Source organism: Leucoraja erinacea, chromosome 14, assembly GCF_028641065.1.
Source record: "Leucoraja erinacea ecotype New England chromosome 14, Leri_hhj_1, whole genome shotgun sequence".
In the NCBI taxonomy this organism is placed as follows: Eukaryota; Metazoa; Chordata; class Chondrichthyes; order Rajiformes; family Rajidae; genus Leucoraja; species Leucoraja erinaceus.
In genome coordinates, this window is record NC_073390.1 from 31857358 (window position 1) to 31884524 (window position 27167).

The window sequence follows — 27167 nt, forward strand, 5'->3', positions numbered from 1 at the left end:
TAGGAACAGTCAACATGGATTTGTGCCTGGAAGGTCATGTTTGACTAATCTTCTTGAATTTTCTGAAGAGGTTACTAGGGAAATTGATGAGGGTAAAGCAGTGGATGTTGTCTATATGGACTTTAGTAAGGCCTTTGACAAGGTTCCTCATGGAAGGTTGGTTAAGAAGGTTCAACTGTTGGGTATAAATGCAGGAATAGCAAGATGGATTCAACAGTGGCTGAATGGGAGAAGCCAGAGGGTAATGGTGGATGGCTGTTTATCGGGTTGGAGGCAGGTGACTAGTGGGGTGCCTCAGGGATCTGTGTTGGGTCCTTTGTTGTTTGTCATGTACATTAATGATCTGGATGAAGGTGTGGTAAATTGGATTAGTAAGTATGCAGATGATACCAAGATAGGGGGTGTTGTGGATAATGAAGAGGATTTCCAAAGTCTACAGAGTGATTTAGGCCATTTGGAAAAATGGGCTGAAAGATGGCAGATGGAGTTTAATGCTGATAAATGTGAGGTGCTACACCTTGGCAGGACAAATCAAAATGGGACGTACATGGTAAATGGTAGGGAATTGAAGAATACAGTTGAACAGAGGGATCTGGGTATAACCGTGCATAGTTCCTTGAAGGTGGAATCTCATATAGATAGGGTGGTAAAGAAAGCTTTTGGTATGCTAGCCTTTATAAATCAGAGCATTGAGTATAGAAGCTGGTATGTAATGTTAAAATTGTACAAGGCATTGGTGAGACCAAATCTGGAGTATGGCGTACAATTTTGGTCGCCTAATTATAGGAAGGTTGTCAACAAAATAGAGAGCATCCGACACGACTCGATTCCTTCGACCGCAAACTTATGTTGGCAATCCGTTGAGATCCCGGACAAGCCACCAATGTTAATTCCGGATCTAAACTTACCCCCCTAGTCTAGTTCAGTCAAACACCGAATACGAGCACTGGAATTCCATCTCTATTTTATTGTATACAATACTGCAGGATCGATCCTCATTACCACTTACTCGAGCCCAATACAGCCTCGTACTTGAAGAGACTTTAAATTGCATATGTAGAATGATCAAATACATGGACCAGTTCCAACATCCCTCTCTCCAGTAATATCAACATTCATCAATACCATTGCAGCAAATAGCAGCCACAGTTATCAATTACATATAACCGTATAACAATTACAGCACGGAAACAGGCCATCTTGGCCCTACAAGTCCGTGCCGAACAACTTTTTTTTCCCTTAGTCCCACCTGCCTGCACTCATACCATAACCCTCCATTCCCTTCTCATCCATATGCCTATCCAAATTATTTTTAAACTGTGGCGCCACGGTGCGACTTTTCGCATTGGTTTTCCCGGCTCCGCTAATCTGACGACAAATCAGTCATTCTCTTATTTATGCGAGATCGATCGAAGGTTAGTAGTCTGGCGAGCAATGAGGTCAAGGGTTTGAGTCCCTGGAGGGTTAGAGTCCCCACTTAGGTGGGATGAGGGTCAGGCTCACAAGGTTCGTACCTATCGGGTTCGAGCCCTCACCCAGGAAGTCAACAGCTGTTGGATGTCAGGATTATTGAATTGGTAATAGGGAGGGTAATAGGGTTTGAGTACAAGTATATTGGATTGGTACACTCATCAGTGTAATTAATAGGGTGAGGTCTGTTACCTTCACAATATCTCTAGCCATCAACATGACCATGTTCCCTCACCTGCTTCAATTGTGACGTGTCTCTGGTGAGGTCTGTGCCCCTTTGGGACAATCTTTGATATGGTTGGTCCATCCTCACAACCTTTTTTTTCTCTGACTCCAGAACCATCAGAGGTCTACTGTGAGGCAAGAAAAAAAGTGCGATTGCGTCCTTCACTTTTTTATCTTTGGAAAACTAAACAGTGAATCCGGATTAACGACATCAGTGAACATATCAGCCCTCCAACTCCAAAAGATTATTTTCTGAATTCAAAAGATTTGATTTATTGAATCTTTTCGTTAATATAATTGAACACCCAGCACTATGAACCAAACAGTTATCTTTTGAAGCTCAAAGTTTGTTGATGTTTTGATACAATTAGAACAAGTTTTATTTTATCATTGCTTATACATTAGTGATTAGTTTTCTCTTCGGTCGACTGGTTATAGTACTGGAACTGTTCAATGGTTATGACCATTACTTGGATTTCTTGCAGTTCTTAAGGGCATCTTTCAGAGCTCGGAGCACAAGATCTGCATTCTCTTTTGTACTATTGATGCCCATTAATCCAATACGCAAAACCTAAAGATCAAGGACAGAGATTTCTTTAGAGCATAGCTTAGAAACTCATTTATTCCAAACAATGATGCAGAGGCTGCACTAGGAAAAAGCACACCCATTATGAAAGAGACCCTGGCCCTTCAACCTGGTTCTGGAGAGAATTTAAGTGACAAACCTTGAGTAACTTTAAAATACCATTCAAAAATCCTAGTTTAATATTTGCTTTAAGAACCTTGATAAATGAACTCTGAGTGTTTAGTTTAGAGATATGACGCGGAAACTGGCGATACAGCACGGAAACAGGCCCTTCAGCCATCGAGTCCGTGATGACCAGTGATCCCCATACACTGACACTGTCCTACATGCACTAGAGACAATTTTACCAAGCCAATTGGCCTACAATTTGGAGTACGTCTTTGAGGTGTGGAAGGAAACCGGAGTTCCCACAAAAAACCAATGCACGGGAGAACGTACTAACTCTATACAGTCAGAATCAAACTCGGGTCTCGTGCTGTAAGGCAGCAACTCTGCCGCAGTGCCACCTCGCCACTCTAGTGAATAAAGAGCACCTTTTTGGCTGTTCTCATAAGCAGGAGTAGAGTGGTCCATAATTAATCGTATGCATCTGTATCAATTCTGCATTTACAGTTACAGAGAAGTAGCGCTGGAATAATCTGCTGTCAAGAAACTTATGGAAACCGTTAACAAGAGGTTTCATCTTTTTGTCTATCTCTGACGTAGACCATAACGTAATGGTGTATGGTCTCGAAAGACTCTAAAAAGAACGACAAACTAAAACCCATTCTACATCATTGTGCCAGTCGCCTCATCTTTACGTCAATAAAGGCTGTTCTAATATTTGCATGAACCAGATGGAGAAAGTCCACAAACATTTAATGATTAGCAGCTGCATTGCTGTAATGCGGCTTGGAGGAAATCATTTATCCAAGAATGAATCACATGCAGATTCCACAAGGATTAACGGAATTGCTTATTCCTGCAGTATCTGAGCTAAAGAAGCAACCTATCTTAGCACTTGTAACTGGCTTTATGGATCTGCTGAAGTGATCTTGTCAGCTATGAGTATAGCCGATTACTGCAATTACTCAGCTAAGAACAGGGAAATGCCATGTGGGGAATCTTACATAAATTATCTCTATATTGATAACATATTTGCAAATATTGCCATTTATTTAGCCAGGATGCATGTAAATGTAAACAAATATAAATGGTCCACCACATATCTTTCATGAAATCCATCCACTTTAAGATAGAATAAACTTTGACAATGCATCATGGGCCATGTATTGAAGACCAGATTGCTCTCTTAATGCCCTGCAACTATGTTATGCCTAGTGATACTGGCCAGCTGCATATGTAGACAAGCAGTACCTTATTAGATTGGAAGAGTTTTTTTCCCTAAAATATAAGGGTAAAGTAATAAATTACAGCAAAAATGTCCACGTCTTAATTCTACGAAACCGGTCACCTTCCCTGCACGTGTCTCTGAGCCACACCTACTTTCACGTACCATGCCAACAGTGGGTCCCAGTCCACCAGTGATCTCGATCTGGTAGTTCTTCATTATAAAGTCAGTGATGTCTTTCCATTCATAACCTTCAGGCACCGCAATTGTTGTGACTGTGGGGAGCCTTAGTGCCTGAAGAGTAAATGACAAATAATTTAATATTTTTTTCCAAAGCCTTCTGTAAAATTTCTTTCACTCCCAATTTAGTTGTAAGATCTTTGATTACAGTCAAATAGCAAAAGTAGATGTGTGGCTCATATAATTATTACCAAGGCTTGGCAATGTTTCTGTACGTACTCCATGATTTCAGGGGGAAGTTTGTGAAACATTTGTGTCCTGCACTGAAAGTCTGCTTGATCCTACCATAAACTTGAGCAGAGAGTAATGCTTATAGACACTGTTCTCCAGTGTCTTCAGTTATAGACAAATGCAAAAAGTCAAGCAGCAACAGCCAGGGAGGCACATCATCTACACTTCACGCTGCCTCGGGAAAGCAGCCAACATCATCAAAGACCTTTCTCATCGTGTCCCTCTTCAAATTCCTTGGCATAACTATTACCAATGATCTGTCGTGGACCAACCTCATTGAAGCAACAGCCAAGAAGGCACACCATCTACACCACGTTCCTCAGGAAAGTAACCAACATAATCAAATACCCTGGCCCTTTTTTGTCTTCCTGTCTGACAGAAGGTGCAGAAACTTTAAAGCACGCATGATGAAAACGAAGGAACAGCTTCTTCCCTTCTGTTATCAAGCTTCTGAACAGGATACTGTTTGACTCACTTTTATCTCATTGGTGATATTGGACTTTGTTTCTGGAAATGTTATGTTACAATGCTGATAATTATATTCTGCATTCTATCTTCCCTTTGCTCGATTTATTGTACTTGAGTTTGGCTTCATTGTATTTATGTATACTATTATAGTATACTATTATAGAGAGAGCTAGATAGGGCTCTTAAAAATAGCGGAGTCAGGGGATATGGGGAGGCAGGAACGGGATACTGATTGGGGATGATCAGCCATGATCACATTGAATGGCAGTGCTGGCTCGAAGGGCTGAATGGCCTATTCCTGCACCTATGTCTATTGTCTATTGTGTATTATCTGATTTGATAGCATGTAAAACAAAGCATTTCTAATTAATCTAAATCTAAATGTAAATCTGGTTGATTTCAAAGTGAAATAGTATTTGACAGTTTTAAACCAAGGTATTGTAAACATTTATGCACAATTTCAACATTTTCAATGGTGGTGGGGGTGGGGGGAGAGATGCCAATCTTTCCTCTCAGAGCATGATATTAAAACACAGAATCTGACATGTTCGGGTTCAATGGAGATGTCAACAGGAAGGCACTGGACAAAGTTGTTCGGCACGGACTTGTAGAGCCGAGATGGCCTGTTTCCGTGCTGTAATTGTTATATGGTTATATGGTTATCAAGGTAGCAACCATTATTTTGATCCTGCTATTTACCCTGGCCAGCTTTTTTAGCAAATTTAATTCACCACCCTATCACATAGGTTGAAATTCCAAAGCTCCTCTTCATCGTCTACCCACAGGGCAAAATGGGGACAGAGGTCTTCAAAATAACACTTCAATAGTTGAAGTATTTATCAATTAGTTTATCAATCTAACTGAACCTTGATTCCCTTCCATGTGAAGAATATGTAGGTATGAATTCAGATTTTGATTCTTAAAATTAATCCCATGCAGCAGCTCCAATTCAAGTTTAAACATTTTGAAGAGTGCTGATTGATCTCCACAGGACCAACTGCATTATTTACCAAAACCAGTTGCTCTCTGGCCATCTCCTTTGAATCATAACCTACTCACAATGAAGCATCTATGAATGTTATCATACATGTTTAATCTGTACAATACTGGCTGATCCTATCGTAAACTTGAGTAGACTAATGCTTATGGACACAGCCTCTCCAACGATGATAAATGCAAAGTTTTTCACTGTTCACTTGGCTCCAAAGAAAGTGATCACCTTGTCTTTGACGAATAGTTTCAAGCCAAGGTCCTGCAGGCCTTTGTGCAAGTACTCAGCATTCTCCTGGTGAAGTTTCCAGTGTTTCTCAAGGCCCTGCAGAGAAATGGCAACAATGCTTCACAGAAGGTCAAGACTGAAAAATAGTGATCTCCCATCCCCAGTACTTTTCAGATCAAACTGTAGACATGTACAAGGGAGCAGATTGGAAAGAGAATAATTGGAAAAGCCAGGGAAAAGAGGCAGGCTTAGGGTTCAATGCAAGGGTTGCTCCATTGAGCAATGTGCAATGGGTATATTCTTTTCATATCCGACCCAAGGAAGGAGTGAAGTTTGGTGAATATAGATCTAGTGCAAACTGACATAGTCCTGGGAAAGGAGTGAATGAGCAGTGCTTTACATGTGAGATTTTTGATAGGATTCCACCTGTGCATGCTCATGCCCAAAGGTTCACATTATGAATACCTTCTACACAATGGTGGAGCGGGATGGGTGAGCATGGGTGGCAGGTTAAGGATCCTAATCAGCCTACTTTGCTACACTGCAGGAAGCTACCTAGCGATTGCTGGCACTGCTGAAAACGATGGAGGGAAAAAAAAATCCAAATTTGGTAAAAACATCAAAACTCACTGTTTCTGCAAGAATTGCAAGTGCCTCTCTCAATGCAAAAAGACAGGTAACGGGGCTTGTATGATGATATCTGTAAAAATAAGATGCAACATTACCAGTTAATGAGGTTCAGCATGTCATGTAAGTTACTGTACACAAAAATACTGGAGAAACTCAGCGGGTGCAGCAGCATCTATGGAGCTGCATAGATGCGGCTCCGTAGATGCTGCTGCACCCGCTGAGTTTCTCCAGCAATTTTGTGTACCTTCGATTTTTCAGCATCTGCAGTTCCTTCTTAAACACTATGTAAGTTACAGACTCTGGACCCAAGAAATTTCCAATCATCACTTTCCCTAACCACCAAGGTTCACCAAAGCCTTTTCTCCAAATTTGATCATTTTTGTCAATTTTCTCTCTCCACCCAATTACTCATTCCGTTTCCCACCTGCATCTCTCTCCTTCTTAAACACCATTTCCCTCTCTTCCAATCTCGGACGCTCCGTCCATTTGCCTCTTAGATGCTCTGTCTCCCAGATGCCCATCCCTCCGTCCTTTTACCCGCCAATGCACTCCACCTCACTCTTTCTCACTCAATCCCATTTCATTCTTTGTATTCACGCCTGGGATTCCACCCCACCCCACCCCATTCAATTAATTCCCAAATCTCAAATATTTCCTGCAATGTAAGAACTGAAACTTTGTCTCACTTTCTTGGACTCCCATCACAGCCCCAGAAGTTTGAAAGCCAACTCATGTCGAGATAAAATGAAGTAGGTTTCTTCTTCCGATTAAATATTTTCTGGCTGTAAACAGAACACAAAGACACATTTTGAAAATGATGCAAAATATCTGTAAAGAAATATAGTTTGATACTCTATGACTGGTTATTCTCACATATGTAAGAGATGCCATGAATGGTCTTACACAAGTGTTTCTGCAGGAGAGAGGCTGATTAGCAATTAATTAAGAATTATAGATACAAGGAGAAAACAATTTGGATGTTTTCATTTAATTTTACTGATTCAAGGGAAACATTGAATGGCTGAGGAAAATTACGGCTAGAAAGATGTGAAAAATAACTGAAATAGATTCAAACAGTGACTCAAGGAATTTTCACCCAGAGATGGGTAATTAACTATGACACTCTGTGTGGTCATGTATTTGAGAAATGAAAGCAAAGCAACTCTAAAATGGTTACGACCCTAAATGTCTCCAGTCTATCTCCCCCCTCCTCCCCCTCATCTGCAGGCTCTTGTATCTCCAAGATTAAATTCAAAATTGTGAGAAGAATGAAGGACTGGAAATCATCTGCCATGTGTGGTACTCCTTGCAATTAGTTACTGGTTTAATTGCAAAGTAGGTCTTTCTGCCATTAAAAATGTTAAAGAAAGAATGTGTATTTGTATTTTACTCTTCATGACCCCAGGAACATTAAAATCTCTTTTGGACACGTCATTTTGAAATGGTTTCCTAAAGTAAAGTAAAAATAACTGAAACCAATTTGTAAACATTAAGGTTCCACAGAGATCAGTATAACCAACTACTCTGCTCTTCTTCAAACAGTATCACTTTGTGGCAGTTTGTGTCCAACAATAATTGGGATGGGATGTAAAATCAGTGGCCAGTCTGCAATTTGATTATCAGTAATTGTCACAGGTAGCAGCAGATGTGTGGGAGGAAGTGGCCTTTTGTGGTTCCCTGGGATTACTTAAGCAGCAGAGCAGATGAGAAAACAAAGTTACAAACCATGCTTTGTCATTAAAGGAGATTGGCGCAGTTCCAGGGGGACAGTTGAGGACTTTCTGGGATCCAGAGTAAAGGATGTCAATGCCTGAATAAAAAAAGATGGTCACATCATTTGGAATATGAGGCTGGCTACTCAAGATAGTGAGAAATGGCAACAAAATGCTGAGTTGGGCTGTTACACAAATCAGTGGAAGACCGCACAATTTGGACGATGTGGGAAATGTCACAGGCGTTTTCCATTCTCTTGAGTAATTGTGATGCATGTTCCTAACTGTAGAGGAGGATTGGGGTTTTAGTGTTAATGTGTACATAGGTGGGGGTGGATGGCGAAATGTGTTGCGACAGATTGCATGTTGCGCAGGTGCGCCTGCTTTACTTACATGGAATTGCTAGCTAATGAATAAAAGGTTTTGTAGAATTCCAAAGGGTGTTGTGACTAAAAAGGAGAGAGGCGTGATACCAAGTAGAACTGCAGAGGAAAACATGTCTGCTCAATAAGAACTGGTGCAGGAATGTCTTGACTGTGGTTAGTTGGATCCGTGACTACTCATGTATAAACGAGTCCCAGCTACGAATCCCAGTTGTGGAGACACTGGTATCGTTGTCTCGTTGTCGGACATTGATCATCTTTTAATCTGGATTTTTAACTTAAGTATTGTGTTTAAAAAATATATAAATTATGATGTTTTTATGTTATATACCAAGATTTTATATGTATTTATGATATTTGATATGCAATACTTTTTTAATGTAATGTTGCCCCTTGTCTGGACCTTGAGTCCGTAATAAAGTTTATTATTATTATTATTATTATTATTAAATATACTGCCTGCGCACAATATAATTGGGTGGGGCCGCGAGGAGCTGGCAAGTATGTGACCATACTTACTGTGACTCTCGCATTCGAGTAGGAAAGTTGTGTCTTTACTATGAGCATCAGTGTCTGACAGCGTTTATTATTCCAGAGTGCGGCCAAACTTTAACATAACTGGCATTAATAACATGGTGGGTCTGTATGCCGATGGAATGTACAATTAAATGCAATTAAATAATTTTGAAGTTCTTAAACAACATTGGTTTTTTTAATGATTCATCAAGATCATCAAGTGTACCAATACTACACTTACCACATTTTATTCTCTGCAAATTCCCATCTACCACGCACCTGCATAATAGGGCTAATTTACAGCGCTCAATTAACCTATCGCAAGGCTCGATGCTGGGACTGCAGCTAATTGTAGAAAAACATTTTTTACACAGAGAGTGGTGAATCTCTGGAATTCTCTGCCACAGAATGTAGTTGAGGCCAGTTCATTGGCTATATTTAAGAGGGAGTTAGATGTGGCCCTTGTGGCTAAAGGGATCAGGGGGTATGGGGAGAAAGCAGGTACAGGATACTAAGTTGGATGATCAGCCATGATCATATTGAATGGCGGTGCAGGCTTGAAGGGCCAAATGGCCTACTCCTGCACCTATTTTCTATGTTTCTATGTTTCTATTTACAATATATATTAATGATTTAGATGAAGGGATTAAAAGTAACATTAGCAAATTTGCAGACGACACAAAGCTGGGTGGCAGTGTAACGAAGATGCTATGAGGCTGCAGTGACTTGAACAGGTTGGGTGAGTGGGCAGATGCATGGCAGATGCAGATTAATGTGGATAAATGTGATGTTAACCACTTTGGTGGCAAAATCAGGAAGTACAAGAAGATCTAGGGGTCCTTGTTCATCAGTCACTAAAAGTAGGCATGCAAGTACAGCAGGCAGTGAAGAAAGCTAATGGCATGTTGGCCATCAAAACAAGAGAAGATGAGTACAAAGGGCAAAGGACATTTATTGTCGCTTACAACAATTGGTGTAGTGAAATTTGAGTTGCCATTTGCAGCACACCAATAAAAGTAAAACACAACATTAAAGAATTTACCATCTATCTATATAATATTAAAACTGTGTGTGTGTGTGTGTGTGTTTCTGCCTGTCTTGTGGTTGCCAGCCTGTGGGTGTCAGCCTTTGATTTGTTGCTACGCCAACACCAAACCCACAAACGCCCAGATGTTTTCCATTTCGGTAGATATTTCACTTTTCATTCCAAGTATCCACTTCTCATTAAATTTCATTGTGTTTATGTACACATTCTCTCCCCCCCCCCCCCCCCTCCCCACACTCACTCATTTTGTCGCCTCCTGCTAGCCAGCGAGCATAACGGCTGCTGGCGCCCACCTCTCGCCTCAAAGACGCCATTTAAAAACAGCCGCACTGCTGAGTGCTGGAATCTTATCTTCGGGAACAGCTTGAGTTGGAGGACCACGTCTCCCGTGGGGGCTACAGGTAGGGAACGGCTGCGTTGGGGGAGCAGACCCAACGGGTGTGCACTTGGTCTAGTTGAACAACAAAACATCCCCCTACAATGGTTCCCACTGTGAGGGAAGGCAACAAAGTCCAGTCCTCTGTCTCTTGTTCACCTATGGTCGGGCCCAATGTTTCAGGCCCTCTCGCCGGATGATGGAGCTCCGGCATCGGAAGAACACTCTCAGCGGCTTGGAGTGTCTGGAACGGCCATTCCCTTCCCGAGACCGCGGCTCCTGAAGTCCACAGGCCGCACTGGTCGGAGCTCCAACACTGACGATCTCGGCAAAAGATCCCAAGCTCTGCGGTGTTCAGAGTCAGCGGCACCCGCAGCTGGACACTCCGCGACCACAGCTCCGTGATGCAGGAGTCGGCGGCACAGCACTCCGGAGCTTACCACAGGAGAACAGTAAGGCATCGCCCTCTCTGCGATGGTGCTTCAGCGCTGCGCCGCCACTGGAGTTGAAGTCCTGGCTGGTCCCGGCAGGCAACACTGCTCCAGTCCCGTTGGTAGGCCGCGAGGAAGGGCCAAAGATGCGGCTCGGAGGAAAGCCGCATCTCCGACCAGGTAGGGACTGAGAAAAAAAAAAATCCCCCCCTCCCCCCCCCCCCCCCCCCCCCCCGACATAAAAAGACTAGAAGACCTCCATAACAAAACACACTAAAAATGTTTTAAAAAAAAGGTGAAAGGACAAACAGCTGCAGGCAGGGTAGCCATACTCGATGGCGCCCCCACACGAGTATAAGAGAAAAGAGGTCCTTCTGCAGTTCTACAGCGCCCTAGTGAGACTACACCTGGAGTATTGTGTGCAGTTTTGGTCTCCAAATTTGAGGAAGGACATTCTTGCTATTGAAGGAGTGCAGAGTAGGTTCATGAGGTTAATTCCCGGGAGTTATGTGTTGATAGAATGAAGTGGCTGGGCAGGTATACCCTGGAATTTAGAAGGATGAGAGGGTATCTTATTGAAACATATGATTAAGAGATTGGACACGCTAGAGACAGGAAACGTTCCCGATGTTGGGGGAGTCCCGAACCAGGGACCACAGTTTAAGAATCAGGGGTAGGCCATTTAGATAGGAGATGAGGAAAACATTTTTCACCCAGAGAATTGTGAATCTGTGGAATTCTCTGCCTCAGAAGGCCAATTCTCTAGATGCTTTCAAGAGAGAGTTAGATAAAGCTCTTAAAGATAGTAGAGGTCAAGGGATATGGTGAGAAGGCAGGAACAGGGTACTGATTGTGGATGATCAGCCATGATCACATTGAATGGCAGTGCTGGCGAAGGGCCGAATGGCCTACTTTTGCACCTATTGTCTATTGCCTACAGACCTATATTTCTTTACGAAATGGGAGGAAACGGGAGCACTGGAAGAAACCTCACAGTGACAGGGAGAACATGAAAACGCCCCACGGTCAGCACCAAAGGTCAGGATTGAACCCAGAGCTCACGCGTTGGGAGACAATAGATCCACTAGATGTGCCACTGTGCCACCTTCCCCACAGATGCTGGTTGAGCTGCTGATCATTTCCAGCCGTCACTGTTGTTGCCTTATATTATAAATAAAATGATAAAGGAAGGTAAAAACATTGGATCACTCACTTTTGTTAACAATGTTGGCTCTCATACATACCCTGTTTATCCATGTAGAGAGGAGCTCCACCTAGAGAGGCAACAGAGTCAACCAGCAGCAAACATTTATGCCTGGAAACAAAATAAAACAACACTAGAGATTGCAAAAAGAGTAGGTATTTAAACATCGCAGCACTAACTAGAGATGTACAGCGAGAAACAGATCCGTCCACCCAGCATGTCGATGCTACCTGTTACACTGCCGCGACTAATCCCATATGACTGTATTAGGTCCGTAAGCCTTATGTAAGATTAATGTTTTTGTCTAGATATTACTTAAATGCCGTGAGATAAACTGCTTCCACCACTACCTCAGACATTCCAGATGCCAACCACGCTATACGTGAAAATAATCTCCCTCAGATCCTCTCATAACCTTCTACCAATGCTATCTTGCCTTAGACACCTCCAACAGGAAAAATATATTTTCTCTACCATCCTCATCTATCTATCTATCTTTCTATACATAACTAAAGCGCTGATCTTGTTATCTTCCGGTTTGCGCGGAAGATAACAAGTTTACGTTCTCACCGTTCACCTCTACTGCGAGTGCACCATGGTTTGTTTCGATCGGGTGTCTAATGTAAAAGTTAGCGAGGTTTAAAAATTGCGTATGCGCAGATCAATCTCCTCCCCTGCCAATCGGCTCAGAGTGGATTGGTCTTTTCTCCTGTCACTCCGCGGGACGGTCTGCCCCTTCCTGCGCCATCGCGTCTTTACTGGAACTGAGGGAGGCTCTGGATGGCCGGCGGAGGTCTCCATCCAGACACAATTTTCGGAGAGGCTGGAAGCGGCCCCGACCCGTCCCGCCCAACCCACCCCAGCCCAGCCCAGCCCGGTGCGGAGTCGGAAATGTCATCGATGTCGCCAAAAGGAAAATGGAGACTCTACTGGAGCTGAGGGAGGCACTGGATGGCTGGCTCTGGATGGCCTGGTCACCAACCAGACACAATCTTCGGAGGGACAGGAAGCGGCCCGGCCCAACCCAACCCAACCTAGCCAAGTTGTCACGGGTGTCACCAGACGGAAAACAGAGACTCTGATCCCGGCGGAGGAGAACGTCCACCGTCCAGCACCTGCTGTGACTCCTCAGCACACCGTCTGCTATAGCACCTACCCCTTTGGTCCCCTTCGCTGGCTCCTGCCCCCCCTCCCCCGTGATACACCCTCTAGGGCTCCTGCACCCCTCCCTCCCCACCACCTGGCTCTACAACGCTCGCTGCCCTCCCCCCTCCACCAGTTCCACCATGCTCACTGTTCCCCTCCTCCCCTACCCCCATCTCCAGCTCCACAAGGCTCGCTGCCCCCCTCCCTCCCCCCCACACACCCCTCCATCCCCCACACACACACCCTCCCCCCCCCACCCACACCTCCCTTGCCACACCCCCCGCTTTCCTCCCCTATATAGTTTATATAGCTCTATACAGTCACCGTTCAACTCCTTCACTTCAGGGAAAACAACCTCAATCTATCCAGTTTCTCTATAATCGTAATTGTTCAACCCAGAGATCATCCTGGTGAATTTCCTTGCACTGTTTCCATCCTTGCTACAATGTGGTGACCAAACTGCACACAGGACTCCTGGTGTTGCCTGACCGATGTTTTATAAAACTGTTGCAGCACTTGTATTCTATTCCACACCCATTGAGGGCAAGAATGTCGTAAACTGACTTCACCACCCCATTCACCAGGGCTAGACCTTCAAGGATCAATGCATTTGCACTCTAAAATCCCTCTGTTCGTCATCAATCACAAAGGGCCTACCATTAGCTAAGCTCATCCTACCCTGGATGCCATCTGAAAATACATCTCTTCACACTCATCTGAATTACATTCCATTTGCTATTGCTCCACTTCACATTCAAGCTGATGCATATTATGCTGCAGCTTTGGGAATCCTTGCCATCTGTACACCACCAATTTTCATAATATTTGCTTATTGATTCACTTAAACCCCTGTCTCACGGTGCGAGTCCACCCATGAGTGATCCCGAGTTTAAAACAAATGAAACTCATGGTAATCAAGTAAAATTAATGTAGCCGGAACGTCAGAGCTCGTAACGCTAACGGCAGGTACTCGGGAAACTTGTTAACTCGTGAAAATCTTTCAACATGATGAAAGATTTCCACGAGTCAAATTTACCCTTGAAATAAAAATTTTAAACTCCAATCTGGTCCCGACCCCCTGGGAAACTGAAGGGAGCGACAATCAACTGCCACGGAAACAAATAATGTCATACACAAGAAAGGGTAGATGCTGGTTGACAAAAAGTGAACACACAGTGCTGGAGTAACACAAAGACGCAGCAGAATTTTGGAAATGTCATCCCGTCACCCATTCCTTCTCTCCAGAGATGCTGCCTGTCCTGCTGAGTTCCCACGGTAGACTCACGAGTCACTACGGTAAACTCACGGGGCATCTATGGGGCATCTACGTTCTTACAGCGAGTTTAAAAGTTTAAAATATTTACTTCAAGAGTAAATTTGTCTCGTGGAAATCTTTCATCATGTTGAATGATTTTCACGAGTTAACAAGTTTCCCGAGTACCTGCTGTTAGCGTTATGAGCTCCGACGTTCCTGCTACCTTAATTCTACGTGATTACCATTAGTTTGATTTGTTTTAAACTCAGGGTCACTCGTGGGTGGACTCGCACCGTGAGACAGGGGTTTTACTGTTCTTACTCTATTCAATTAAGTTGTGAATGTCTTTCATTTGCGCCATTTATCGTAAAGTTGGGTGTTACGGAAAAAGTGTGGTTCAGACACCACCTCAGAACATCTGGGGAAGTGGGTGAGAGCAATATTTTTCTATTGTAGCACTTTGATTTTATACTGAGAATGGTGAATTGCTCGCTGTAGCAAGAGTTGAGTTACTTCCCTTTAAAATTCAGCACGGTTTTGGTGCAGGACTAACATTCCAATATTTATGAGTTTAATTATCACCATAGCCATTTAAGTAATTTGTTGGGATGATCTACATGTAATTCTAGATACACATTCTATGATCGGCTTTTTCTGCAAGCCTAGTATCTGGGTTCATGATGACTATTTCGCTTGGGCAGCTTGCAATCCAGTGAGTATTGATTTCTCTAACTTCAAGTAACCCTTGCATCCCTTCTCTCTCCGCACCCCCAACCTCATCCCCATCCTAGTTGTCGTACTAGTTAAACTGTTGTCCTGTTGAATTTCACTGACTGTATAACTCATTATCAACTAGCCCACAGCCAACAATGCCATTGACATTGTGGGCTCCACCTTTCCTTGATCATCATTACCATTTGCATATCTTACATTAATGTGTTCTATATCACTATCTAGTTGCTCCAGAGACATCACCTGACCCAGTAAGTTACTCCACCATGTCTCCCAGCAGCCCTTTCAGGTGAGACATGGATTCACGTGGACCTCCTCTAACCTCATCAACTGCATCCGGTGTTCACGATGTTGGCACCTAACCAAGTGTAAATTTGTGAACGCTTTGTTGAACACTTGCGCTAGGCCCACCAAGGCCTACTGGATCTCCCAGTTGCTAATCATTAAAACTCCCCTTCGCATACTGACCTTTTCTGTCCTGGCCTTCCACCATGGTCAGAGTGTGGTCACACACAAACTGAAGGAACAGGACCCCATATTCCGCTTGGGTACCTTACAGCAATTGGTATGAACTTTGAATTCTCCAATTTTAAGTAACTTTTATGAACAATTCCCTTCCCTCCCGCCTCCCCTTACTTTTTTCCTGAACCTTGGCTAATGTAACTTAATCATTCTCAACTATGTACCCCTTTTGGGCTCACAGCTGTCTCTATCCAAGTATCTGCCTATGAAGGAACCTCCTTGCCTAAGGTCATCTTTTGCTGGAACTGATTTGTCCTGCCTCTTTTCGCTTCAAGTTTTTTCCCCACCCTCCCTATTAATATCAATCTAAAAAAGGTCCCAACCCAGAACATCATCTATTTTCTCCAGAGAGGCTGCCAGACCCGCTGACTTGCTCCAGAATTTTGTGTCTAATTGTGAACTAAGGTTTGATTTGAGGATAAATTAAACGGCCTTTAACAGTATCAGTTGCCCTTTAGTTTTGATTAATTTGAAAAAAAAACACCAAGGAGAAAAAAATGGATGGTGAAATCAAAGTCATTGTATGGCTGGTGTGCACTGACTTGCGACAGAGTGGTCCCATCCCATCCAATTGCTGAACCACGCCTGAGGAAGACTCCCCATGTGTGATGAAAAACAGAATGGGCTTGTGCTGTACCAGAGCCTGCAAGGTAAAACAGAATTTTTGTAAGCTGTGTACATATGGCCCAAATCAACACAGATTAGTGTAACATCAGAAACACTGCCATTGTGATTGCCCCCTTTAGAACCGTGGTGATGGTCAATGTCATTTTTGTAATGCTGGTTGCTTACAATTTGGAACGCAAAGTCTTTGCTGCTCAGCCAACAGATTCCTTCTCAGTATAACTTCTAATGATCGATTACCTTCCTCATCAAGTCTTTTCCCACCGGGCACATGAATTTAATTTTATAATTTCCCAACAAATGGGGATAGTATCACTCACTATCATTTATGAAGCCTGGAGTAATGAGAAGTAGAACAACTCAGTTTCTCCCCTTAACAGCTATACCCTTTGCCACAACTTCTGTTAATATTCTGCAGGAGGCTCCTGATATATAAAATCTGAGAATTATTCTGGATTAAATTTGTGTTGAATTACATTAGCCTGCACCTAAACAGGAAATAAATATGTTGATGACCAGATATCAAAACCTAATATGATGATGTGAGGAGTATCTTTTAATCTGGGTGAAGTACCAAATATTTCAGTAGGTGGCACAATAGCACGTTTACACAAATGCTTTAGCTTTTCAGTCAGTAACTCACTCTGGTTGGGATTTCCGATAAGAAAATAAAACTTATAAGCTGCACTCTCGATGAGTAGGCAGTAGAATTTATCAACAGTCCGAATGATTGTGTCTGCATGATTGTTGACAAATTCCCACATCCTGTACAAACTTGCTTTGTACAGGATCCGAAGCAAACTGATCATTCACTCCAAGTGAACATACCCATACCCATTGGCACTTCTGCACATTTAATGGGAGAAAAAAATCACAAACCTGCTCAATTTCCTGCAGGTTGAAATCTTCACCAGGAGGTTTTATAAATCTCCTGACATCTCCACCTTTAATACAAAATAAAAGTCACAAGATAACATTCTGACATCTATAAAGGTATAAAAATGTTAAGATTCCAAAGGGTAATTCGACCTAATATTAAATATTAACTCTTTCGCCTTGTGCAGCTATTGGCACGGTCTCAAGATCTAAGGTACAATAACATACATCTCGATTGGCTTTTAATATTGGCAAAATGTCCTGATGTGCCTCACAAAGCGCAGTGAATCCGATTTGGACAAAGTGATATTAGGCAGATTGACCAAGAAACATGTTTTTCAACCTGCCTTAAAGGAGAAGAGAGAAAGAAAATAAGAAACAAGCAATTTAGAGGAAGATGTTGGTTAAGCCCCTGTCCCACTTAGGAAACCTGAACGGAAACCTCTCGTGACCTTGCGCCCCACCCAAGGTTTCCATGAGTCGCCAGAGGTTTAGGTCACTCACCTGGAAAGCCTCGACCGAAGCGTAAGCGTAAGCTGCATCTACTGACCAAAGATCCTACAGGACCTTTGCTACCGACCGCACACACACACACACACACACACAAACACATCGCGAAGGTGGGGACCAAGGACAGTGGAGGAGCGCTCTCTGCGCGATGAAGAGGAGGGAAACGGCTGCCACAGAGCACGGCAAGTCCTTTACAGAGTGCGGGAGGGAGTGAGAGAAGGACAGAGAAGGGGAGAGAGAAGGGGGGGGGGGGGGGGGGGAGAAGGAATTAAGACAGTTTTAAGAAGTTTAATAAAGAGAGCGGGCATTTTATTTTCCAGCAGATCTTCTAGGTCCTGAAAACCAAAGATCCTAAAGGATCTTTGCTGAAAACTCCAATGAGCCAATCAAAATGGCCGGTCAGCGATGGCCTTCGACTGCCTGTAAGTAAATAGCGACCCCACTCCACTGGCTTCGACCAAACGGCAACCTATTTTTAGTCGAGGCCGGTTTTGATTTTGTTTAAATAATCGCAGGAACATAGAAGAAACCTCGACTACGCGGAAACCACTTTCGACCATTAGGGAGAGTGACCAAAACCTCCGGGAATCTCATGGAAACCTTGGGTGGGGCGCAAGTTCACCAGAGGTTTCTGTTCAGGTTTCCTAAGTGGGACAGGGGCATAAGGCTGAAGAGCCAGTTGCTTTTGCAGTTTAAGGCCTCACAAACGATGACTTGGGTTCAAAGGCAGCCAACTGCTAAGCCAAGTCAGATTACATCTTTGTACAAATATTTGCCAGGCCAGGCCAATTACCCACTGACATAAAATCGAACTCCTCACTGTCAAACTGTGATGTACACAGATTGGGAGAAACTGCCAGTCTGAGAGGTAAATGTAAGATAAGGGCTACATTTCCAACTGGACCATGAGGAGCTGTGTGCTAGGTTTGAGGTTCGTAACTTCAAATATATTTTTTGCTAAGCCAACCAAAGGCTGTATTGAGACATTGCAAGAAATTGCCAAAGCTGAGAGATGGCTCCTAAAAAATGGGAAATAGGCCACATTTTCCAGGGTCTCGCTTTGAGCAGTATGGTAGAGTGGGGTAGTTTAGCAGAAGACCTTAATCTTGTAGATATTGACTACGTTCCCTTCCCTCAAGCTTATATGACAGAATCAACACTAGCTTGGAGCTGGGCTTTCAAGCATGAGCAAACGTGTATTGTTTTAATACTGAAGTTCAATTGGTAAGTCTAAGTGCAGCTAACTGTTAAATGTCAGTAAATGTTCCACACGACTTCTACAAGAGCCCTTAAAAGAAACAGTATTGGTTGTTGAACTCATAAATCTTGGCAAGTTTGTTCATCACTTCAAACTGAGGGCCAAGATACTATGGGAATGGAATAAGATGTTTCGCAATAGCAGGCATGCTTGTGCCGCTGTCTCACAGCTCCAGTAGATCTGATTCGAAGGTTATGGAGAAAAGGCAGAAGAATGGGCTGGAGGGAAAATAGATCAGCCATGATCGGATGGCTGAATAGACTCGATGTGCCAATGGCCCAACTCTGATCCGATGTCTTTATAGTTTAATGGTACAGGTCCATTGGCTCAATCTTTCTGAACTAACCATGAGGCCCATCTAAACTAATCCCATCTGCCTGCACATAATCTGTATCCCTGTACTCCCTACCTGCACGTATCTATGTAAATGCCTCAGACATTGCTATTCAATCTGCTTACACCACCTTCTCTGGGACCTCCAGACACCTATCACTCTCTGTGTAAAAGTGCATTTTCCTCACAAATCTTTAAACTTTCCCCTCTCACCTTAAACCGTTGTTCTCAGTTATTTTTTCCTCTGGGGGAAAAAAGGTATCTTACTATCAATCCTATCAATGGCTTTCATAATTGTATTACTTTAAACATGGGGCCACCCTGCCTGCGAGCTTCAGAGATAATAATCCAAGTTTGCCCAATTTCTATTTATAATAAGCAACATCCACCAAACCTCTTATGCACCCTCTAAAGCCTTCACATTCTTCCTAAAGTGCACTACACTCGAATGTGGCACAATCAAAGTTTTGTATAGCTGCAACATGACTTGCAAACTTTTATACTCAATGCCCCGACCAATAAAGGCAAACATGGCATTCACCTTCTTTACAGCATAGCAAAGTCTTGCACTTTAATAGTAGGAATAAAGGCATAGACTAATTTCTAAATAGGGAAATAGGGATGCGACTTGGGAGTGTTGGTGCAAGTTTACTAATAATGTCATTTGCAAGTTGAATCGATGGTAAGGAAGGCAAAGGGTTACTGGGAGAAGGCAGGAGAATGGGTTTGAGAGGGGAAAATAGATTACCATGATTGAATGGCAGAGTAGACTCAATGGGCCGAATGGCTTAATTCTGTTCCTATGATATGAACATCCACAGGTTGCAATTTTCAGGGAACTATGGACTTGCACCCCCTGACCCATTTCCATGTTAATGCAGGCAATAAATGAAGGGATACAGACAGAATACAGGCAGATGGGATTAGATTGTCTTCATGGTCAGTGCAGGCATGTTATACTTTCCTCCTACATTTAACCTCCCAAGATGCATCACCTCACGTCTGGATTAAACTCCAACCGGAATCTCTTAACCCAGATTTCTAACTGCAAGATATTTCTTTGAAATAGAAAGCATTTCAATCCATCTTAATTTAATCATCAAGGGAAGCCATCCATTTCTCCATTCATATATTTCCAAAAATATTTCTATTGTTTTCACCTCCATTGATCCATCTGGCACAGAAGAGAAGCTGGGACCTGAGTAGATCAGCCAAAATCATATTGAATGGTGTGGTAGGCTTGAGGGACCAGGTGGCCTAATACTGATTCTTGTGTTCAATTCCGTTCACTGCACACAGAGGATTCTTCTGAGATGAGTGCTAAAACTGTCATTTACTTACATAAAATAGCAGCTGTCTCATCCTTCCCCCACAATAAAGTAGATTCCAAATGAAACATTGTCACATAATTTATCTACATAACATAACCTATTATTTATTTTACCCACTGTGTTTTTTCCTTCAAAATTCAAAACCCTGATAATATACCAGCTTTGTAACTGGAAGACATCTGTCATTAGCCTTTGGAATCAGACATTACCCATCTTAAGAAGTCCCAGAAAGGAGGAAAAAATATATGTATATTAGTTCTTCAAAAGTAAGAATACCCTGAAGTTGCTGGAATGTTTTTAGTTTAAATAGAAATTATTAAAGTTGGATGCAAACTTTATGTTTTGGTTATCACAAAGTAAAGAAATCGTACCAATTCTCTCAGCAATATCTGCTGCCCTTTCACCCCACACGCCATGAATTGCGATTAGCACCACATCTCCCGGCTCCACCACATTAACCAAGGCTGCTTCCATGGCTGCATGTCCAGAGCCACTGATTGCCAGAGTCAGGTTGTTCTTTGTTTGAAAGGCGTATTGAATTCCAGCCTTGATCTCATCCATGATCTGCATCAAGAGAAGGAAACCCAGAATATAATAAAGGACATCTCCCACCCCGGACACTCCCTGTTTGAACTGTTGCCGTCAGGCAGACGGTACAGATCCACAAGGACAAGGACAAATAGACTACAAAACAGTTTTTACCCCACTGCTATAAAAGCACTAAATGTGGCCGCCAAGGAACGCAGGGGCGATACAGACTAAGGGACTGTGGTAACGGTGAAATCGACAGAAGGATGGAGGGTTGGGTGTGTATGCGTGCTTTGTCTGTGTTTTTTATTTATTGCTTATCTTTATTATTTTACCGTGGATGTTTCGTTAGCTTTAGAAATGTTTGAATGCTGCACTGACTGGCTGACATTTTAAATTTCGTTGTACATGGCCCATGTTACAATGACAATAAAGAAACTATTCTATTCTATTCTATTCTGAAAGGGTGATTCACACCACAGAGACAGTGCAACTTTGGAAAACAAACGTAGCTGGCATTTTTTTTTTAAATACAATTGAAATGTTTAAAATCAGACAAGGTAAAATATGAAAATATCCTTAAAAGGAAGTTCTGCCATTCCTGGAATAAGGACTTAAAAACAATTATATTTACAGGAATTAGACCATGTAAAATTAATTTATCCAGAACTCAGTTGCAAAAAAGTGTCTATATTCAAGTTTAGATTGGATAGATAGATGCAGCACAGGAGTTTAGAGGGTTACTAGACTAAGTGGGACCCGTGGGTCCCAGTCACGGGGGAGGCCTGGGTCCCCCAGGGGTGGTGTGGGGGGGGGGGGGGGGGGGGGGGGGGGGGAGGGGATGGTGTGGGGGGGTGGAGGTGGGGGGGGGGGAGGGGTGGTGGGGGAGGGGATGGGGGAAGGGGATGGTGTGGGGTGTGGTGGGGGGGGGGGGGGGTGTGTGGGGAGTGGAGGGGTGGTGTGAGGGTGGTGTGGGGGGGGGAGGAGGTGGTGTGGGGGGGAGGGGGTGGAGGTTGGGAGGGGCGGTGTGTGGAGGGGCCACCTGCCGCGGCACCACACAGCACCTTCCGACTGCACACAGCGGTTTTCCCAACGACCCAGTGGCTTACCCGACACCACACAGCGGCTCCCGACTCCGCACAGTGGCTCCCGGTTCCACACAGTGGCTTACCCGACACCGCACAGCGGCTCCTGACTCCACACAGCGGCTTACCCGACCACACAGTGGCTTACCCGACTACACAGCACCTCCCGACTCCACACAGAGGCTTACCCGACACCGCACAGTGGCTTACCCGACACCACACAGCGGCTCCTGACTCCACACAGCGGCTTACCCGACCACACAGTGGCTTACCCGACTACACAGCACCTCCCGACTCCACACAGAGGCTTTACCAGACTCCGCACAGAGGCTTTCCCGACTCCGCACAGCGGCTTTCCTGACTCCGCACTGCGGCTTTCCCGAATCCACTCTTGTGAACTCAATCATCACGCTTGTGGAGTCAGCCCCGTCTCCGGTGCTTTATTCTCCAGTGGGTGCAGGAAGGGGCATTACCTTCATGGTGACTAACAGGCGAGAAGACCAATCTGCTGATCTCACGCTTTTTAAACCTTCATAACTTTTGCAGTCTTCCACCAATCAGAACAAAACTTGGTGCACTTGGAGAAGAGGCGAACGGTGAGTAAGGTGGCGAAAAATCCTAGCAATATAGGGTACGTTTGTGCGCCAATTTAAGAAAATAAGCAAACCCGAAGTGGTCAAGATGAGAGTTTTAGTAATAGCTGGTGTCCCAAATGGATTATGCTCATGTTGTAATCAATGTCCTACTGTTCCTCTTTTACATAGAATTACATTCCATTTAGCACCAATACAGACCACATAATTTAAAGTGTAGGAAGGAACTGCAGATGCTGGTTAAAACTGAAATAGACACAAAATGCTGGAGTAACTCAACGGGACAGGCAGCATCTCTGGAAAGAAGGAATGGGTGACGTTTCTGGTTGAGACCCTGCGAGAAGGTTCTCGACCTGAAACATCACCCATTCCTTCTCTCCAGAGATGCTGCTTGTCCCGCTGAGTTACTCCAGCATTTTGTGTCAACCTTCGATTTAAACCAGCATCTGCAGTTCTTTCCGACACACTTGTACACAGTCTCACTGCACCCTTAAAAAGCTACGACATATAAAAGAAAGATACTGCTGGAGCAGGGGCGGAAGATGACTCACGGGTAGATTACCCGGCTAAAAACCATGGAACGGAAAAGACTACGAGTAGGATTAGCATGTCAATGCTTTGGGCTTGTCTTTCTTTGTTGAGTGCTTATCCTGTAGTTAGAGCACATACTTTGTGTTCTAATTGTAATTCCACCTCCTGCACAAATGTTGGTGTTCCAGAATTTCTAGACCAACCTGGTTACTTTGTGCGTAATTTTATTTCTTTATCAGGTCTTCTTTCAGTCTCCTTTCTCCATGGTAAAAGAGACCTGAAATGTTCTCCTGTTCATAATAAGTGTTACCTTGCATTTCTGTTACCAACTTTATAAATCTTGTATTCAGACACTGTAGTACCTATAAATCCTTTTGAAAATATAAAGATCAAACAGTGCACAGTGCTTCAACACTAAGCAAAGATCTGATTACATTTTGCAATTCTTCTAAATTTTGTAGAACTAGCACTCTCTCACTTACTGATTTTTATTGCTGCATCTTTTGCTCTTCTACCACAATTAGTCTGCTGTTTCCCCCCCCCACCACCACAAAGTAAGAGGTAATCCCCATATTCTTCTAACCAATTTGGAACATTTGGCAAATACATGCCAATTCTGAAAATTTTCACTTATTAAAATATTTCTGTCACGAATCCATACCTACAACTAAAAAGTCAATCCCATGTTGGTGCACTGACCTTTAAAAACTCAATTGAAACAGAATGTTCCATTCATGGTAGTTAAAAAAACCCTTTCTCGTCTGTTAGGTTGTGATTAGTTTGTCAGATAGTGCTTCTACACACAGTTTCGGGGCGTTCGAAGCTTCCGCGATCGGGACCGTCGAAGTTCCCATGATCGGGGTGGTCCTGCGGTTTAACGCTCCCGAAGTCTGTCTCCAGCAGAGGCCGCAAACTCCTCCATGTTAGGCCGCAGTGCAGACGGTGATATGATACGGAAAAAAAATCGCATCTCCATCAAGCTAAGAGATTTAAAGTTTCCCCCCCCCCCCCCCCCCCCCCCCCCCCCCCATATAAAACAAGCGAAAGAACATTAAAACATACATTTAACACAAACTATAAAACATTAAAGAAGGAATGGACGAGATAGACCTTTGGCGAGACAGCCATTGCTGGATTTGAGTGCTTAACCTTAAATACTCTTTTTCTCAGTCAGCCAAAGCTGTGCTTTTGTGTCAAAGGCAACAGAAAATTACTTTATCGATGCAATGGCTCCCAGGAGCTGGGAAATTGTTACATTTTCCAGATCTTCCTGTAAACCTTCACACAGGGTAGTTGTACATTGTCCTTTGTCCTGTAGATCCTCTTATCTATTTCAGTAAACCCCTCGACTGTGACTTGGAGACTTCTGATTGTAGACATATGTACAAACTGAACATTGAATTTTCTAACTGCCGCAGAAATGGTGGAAAGATTATGCTAGCAACACGCACAAATATACTCCAGCTTAAAAGCTCTTTGTCTATGGTGCATTGTCTATTTCACAATTTATTGAACATTATTTACAGTAACTGGTGGTTACAAGACCAAGTAACCATACTGTATGAAACAACAAAGAAGCAACAGATTATTTCAGTGTAAACAACAGCATCAAATTATTACAAGACTGGATCATTGAACACAAACAATTGTGCCAATACTAGCCCAGCACCACCTCTGACCAAACTAATACCACACTACGAGCACTGGACCACCTCAGTACAAATCCGGTAACAGATTATTGGCCTTGGATCACCTCAGTAAAATACATTGCAACAAACTGAAGCCATGGGCCACCTTGGTACAAACTATTGTATTAATACTGGCCCTGAGCTATACCTCAGAACAAACTATTGCACTAACTAGCTACTTCAGTGCAAACTATGAAGGTTGAATGTTTGGTATGAAAAGGTCCTGCATCTTCAGAATTATTCCCAGAAATTATTGCCATTGTTGCAAAGAGCTTCATTCCCGCTTGGGTTCCTTTTCAGTCAACTTTGGCCAGCTCCTCCCTCATGCCACTGGAGTCCTCTTTCCTCAACTGTAATACCAACACATCAGATTTCATCTTCCTCCTTTCAACATCTTTCATATAACCTGATCTCAAAAAGATTTTGTTAATCACTGTGCAAGTTTATATTGCTCTTAGTGGTGGTATTACAAACTATTGCTTCCCACAAATAACTACATTTAATCTATTTATTAAAAAATGTGTCTACAAAATAATTTCCCACAATTTCAAATAATGAATAATTTTCAGAAAGAAGTATAAAATAAACAGAAATAGAAGCTTACCTGAAACATTTCAGTGTGCATGTGCCCTATCATTTGCTTGCCCCCTGCCTCCTGGACCCGGGCAGAGATGTTAGAAGGTCCAGGTCCCAGCAGGAGTTTTTTGGGTACAACAAAAGGTTGGAAGAGAGCTTGTGGAGGAGGCACTGTGAGTTCAGCATAAGCCGACATGCTGTGGCTGAACAACCTGCACTGGGAACCCAATTGTGCTAGGGAACCAGAGCTCCGCTCAACTTGAGCAAGTAGACCACAGTTTGTCAACCGAGTCAGAAGGCCACTCCGGAGCACAACCCCTGGCTTTGCTAAAAACATTCCACAGCAGCAATCACAGTGCAACCCTGCCTTTGATTATTTTTCTGTTAGTTTTTTCCCACAAACGAATCGAAAGATATATGACCTCACAAACAGTAACAAATGCACTTTAACCCTTTAACATATGCAGAAGCTTTCAATATATCTCCAAATCTCCCAGGTCGCACCAGCTTGCAAATAAATCTAAAGTGGAAATGGAACTGGACAGATTAACAAAAAAAAATTATCAACTAGAAGCATTGTCAATAAATAACTAGAATGAAAAGAAAGCTTTCTTATCAATGGGTAATTGTTCAAACAATTTGTTGTTGATTAATAAATTTGACCAGTTTAAAAAAAAAATGCTATCTATAATCCCATTCTGAAGTTTACTGTTGGAAAGTCAGAAATGGGTTGATTTGACAAATACATTTGTACTTTTTATAGGTTTGAAGATAATTCATGGGCCTTTCGTTAGTGAAATGGCTAGCTGTTTGTTTGTCTCATGATGATCATCAACAAGTAAATGGAGGCGGTGGCCTGGAGGCTGGAGCTGATTGGTTGTGGTGCACAGGAGATGAGTAGGGCAGATGGAATGTTACCTTGGATGTCAACCCATCTAAAATATTTGTTTGCCTGCACTTTGAAGTGTTTTGGGGATAAAAAATGTTTTTATCTGTAAAAGCCCAGAAATTCTACAAGCGTTATCATTGATTTCAGACACGGTTATTTGATCTCCATTGTTCTTTGTGGGGATTTCACTTCTCTCTGATCAAAGTTATTACCTCCAAAGATTTGAACCTTATGAAAATACCCCATTTAAAAATAATCTGTACATTTGTGGTCAACTTCCAGATGGATGCTAATACTCCACTGCATCCTGAATTCAGCCACCTGATATGCCTGGTAGGATCAGTGAACAAATAATTAAAATCTGATGCTCACAATAACAATGACAAAAGAAAACACATACTGAGGTATGAAAGGAGGAACAGCATTTGTAGTCTGTGTGTAATTCTAAAAGGGACACAAAATGCTGGAGTAACTCAGCTGAACAGACAGCATCTCTGGATAGAAGGAAAGGGTCAATTTTCGGGTTGAGGTCCCTTCTTCAGACTGAAGAAGGGACTCAACCTGAGATGTCACCCATTCCTATACAGCCTCTTTCGCTGAGTTACTCCAGCATTTTGCGTCTAT

At 43.1% G+C, this 27167-nt stretch overlaps 1 protein-coding gene across 1 annotated transcript; it reads right to left on the reverse strand.

Moving 5' to 3' along the window:
- Positions 1-1940: 1940 nt before the first annotated feature.
- agxta (alanine--glyoxylate and serine--pyruvate aminotransferase a) lies at positions 1941-26275 on the reverse strand. The gene is made up of 11 exons (XM_055646064.1): positions 25683-26275; positions 21025-21217; positions 17225-17289; positions 16264-16364; positions 12107-12177; positions 8125-8209; positions 7086-7181; positions 6400-6469; positions 5770-5865; positions 3777-3905; positions 1941-2266 (listed from the first exon to the last, which is right to left on the reverse strand). Exons 1-11 carry the CDS (start codon positions 25989-25991, stop codon positions 2162-2164), a joined length of 1320 nt encoding a protein of 439 aa, XP_055502039.1. The 5' UTR covers positions 25992-26275; the 3' UTR covers positions 1941-2161.
- Between the last annotated feature and the right edge of the window lie 892 nt (positions 26276-27167).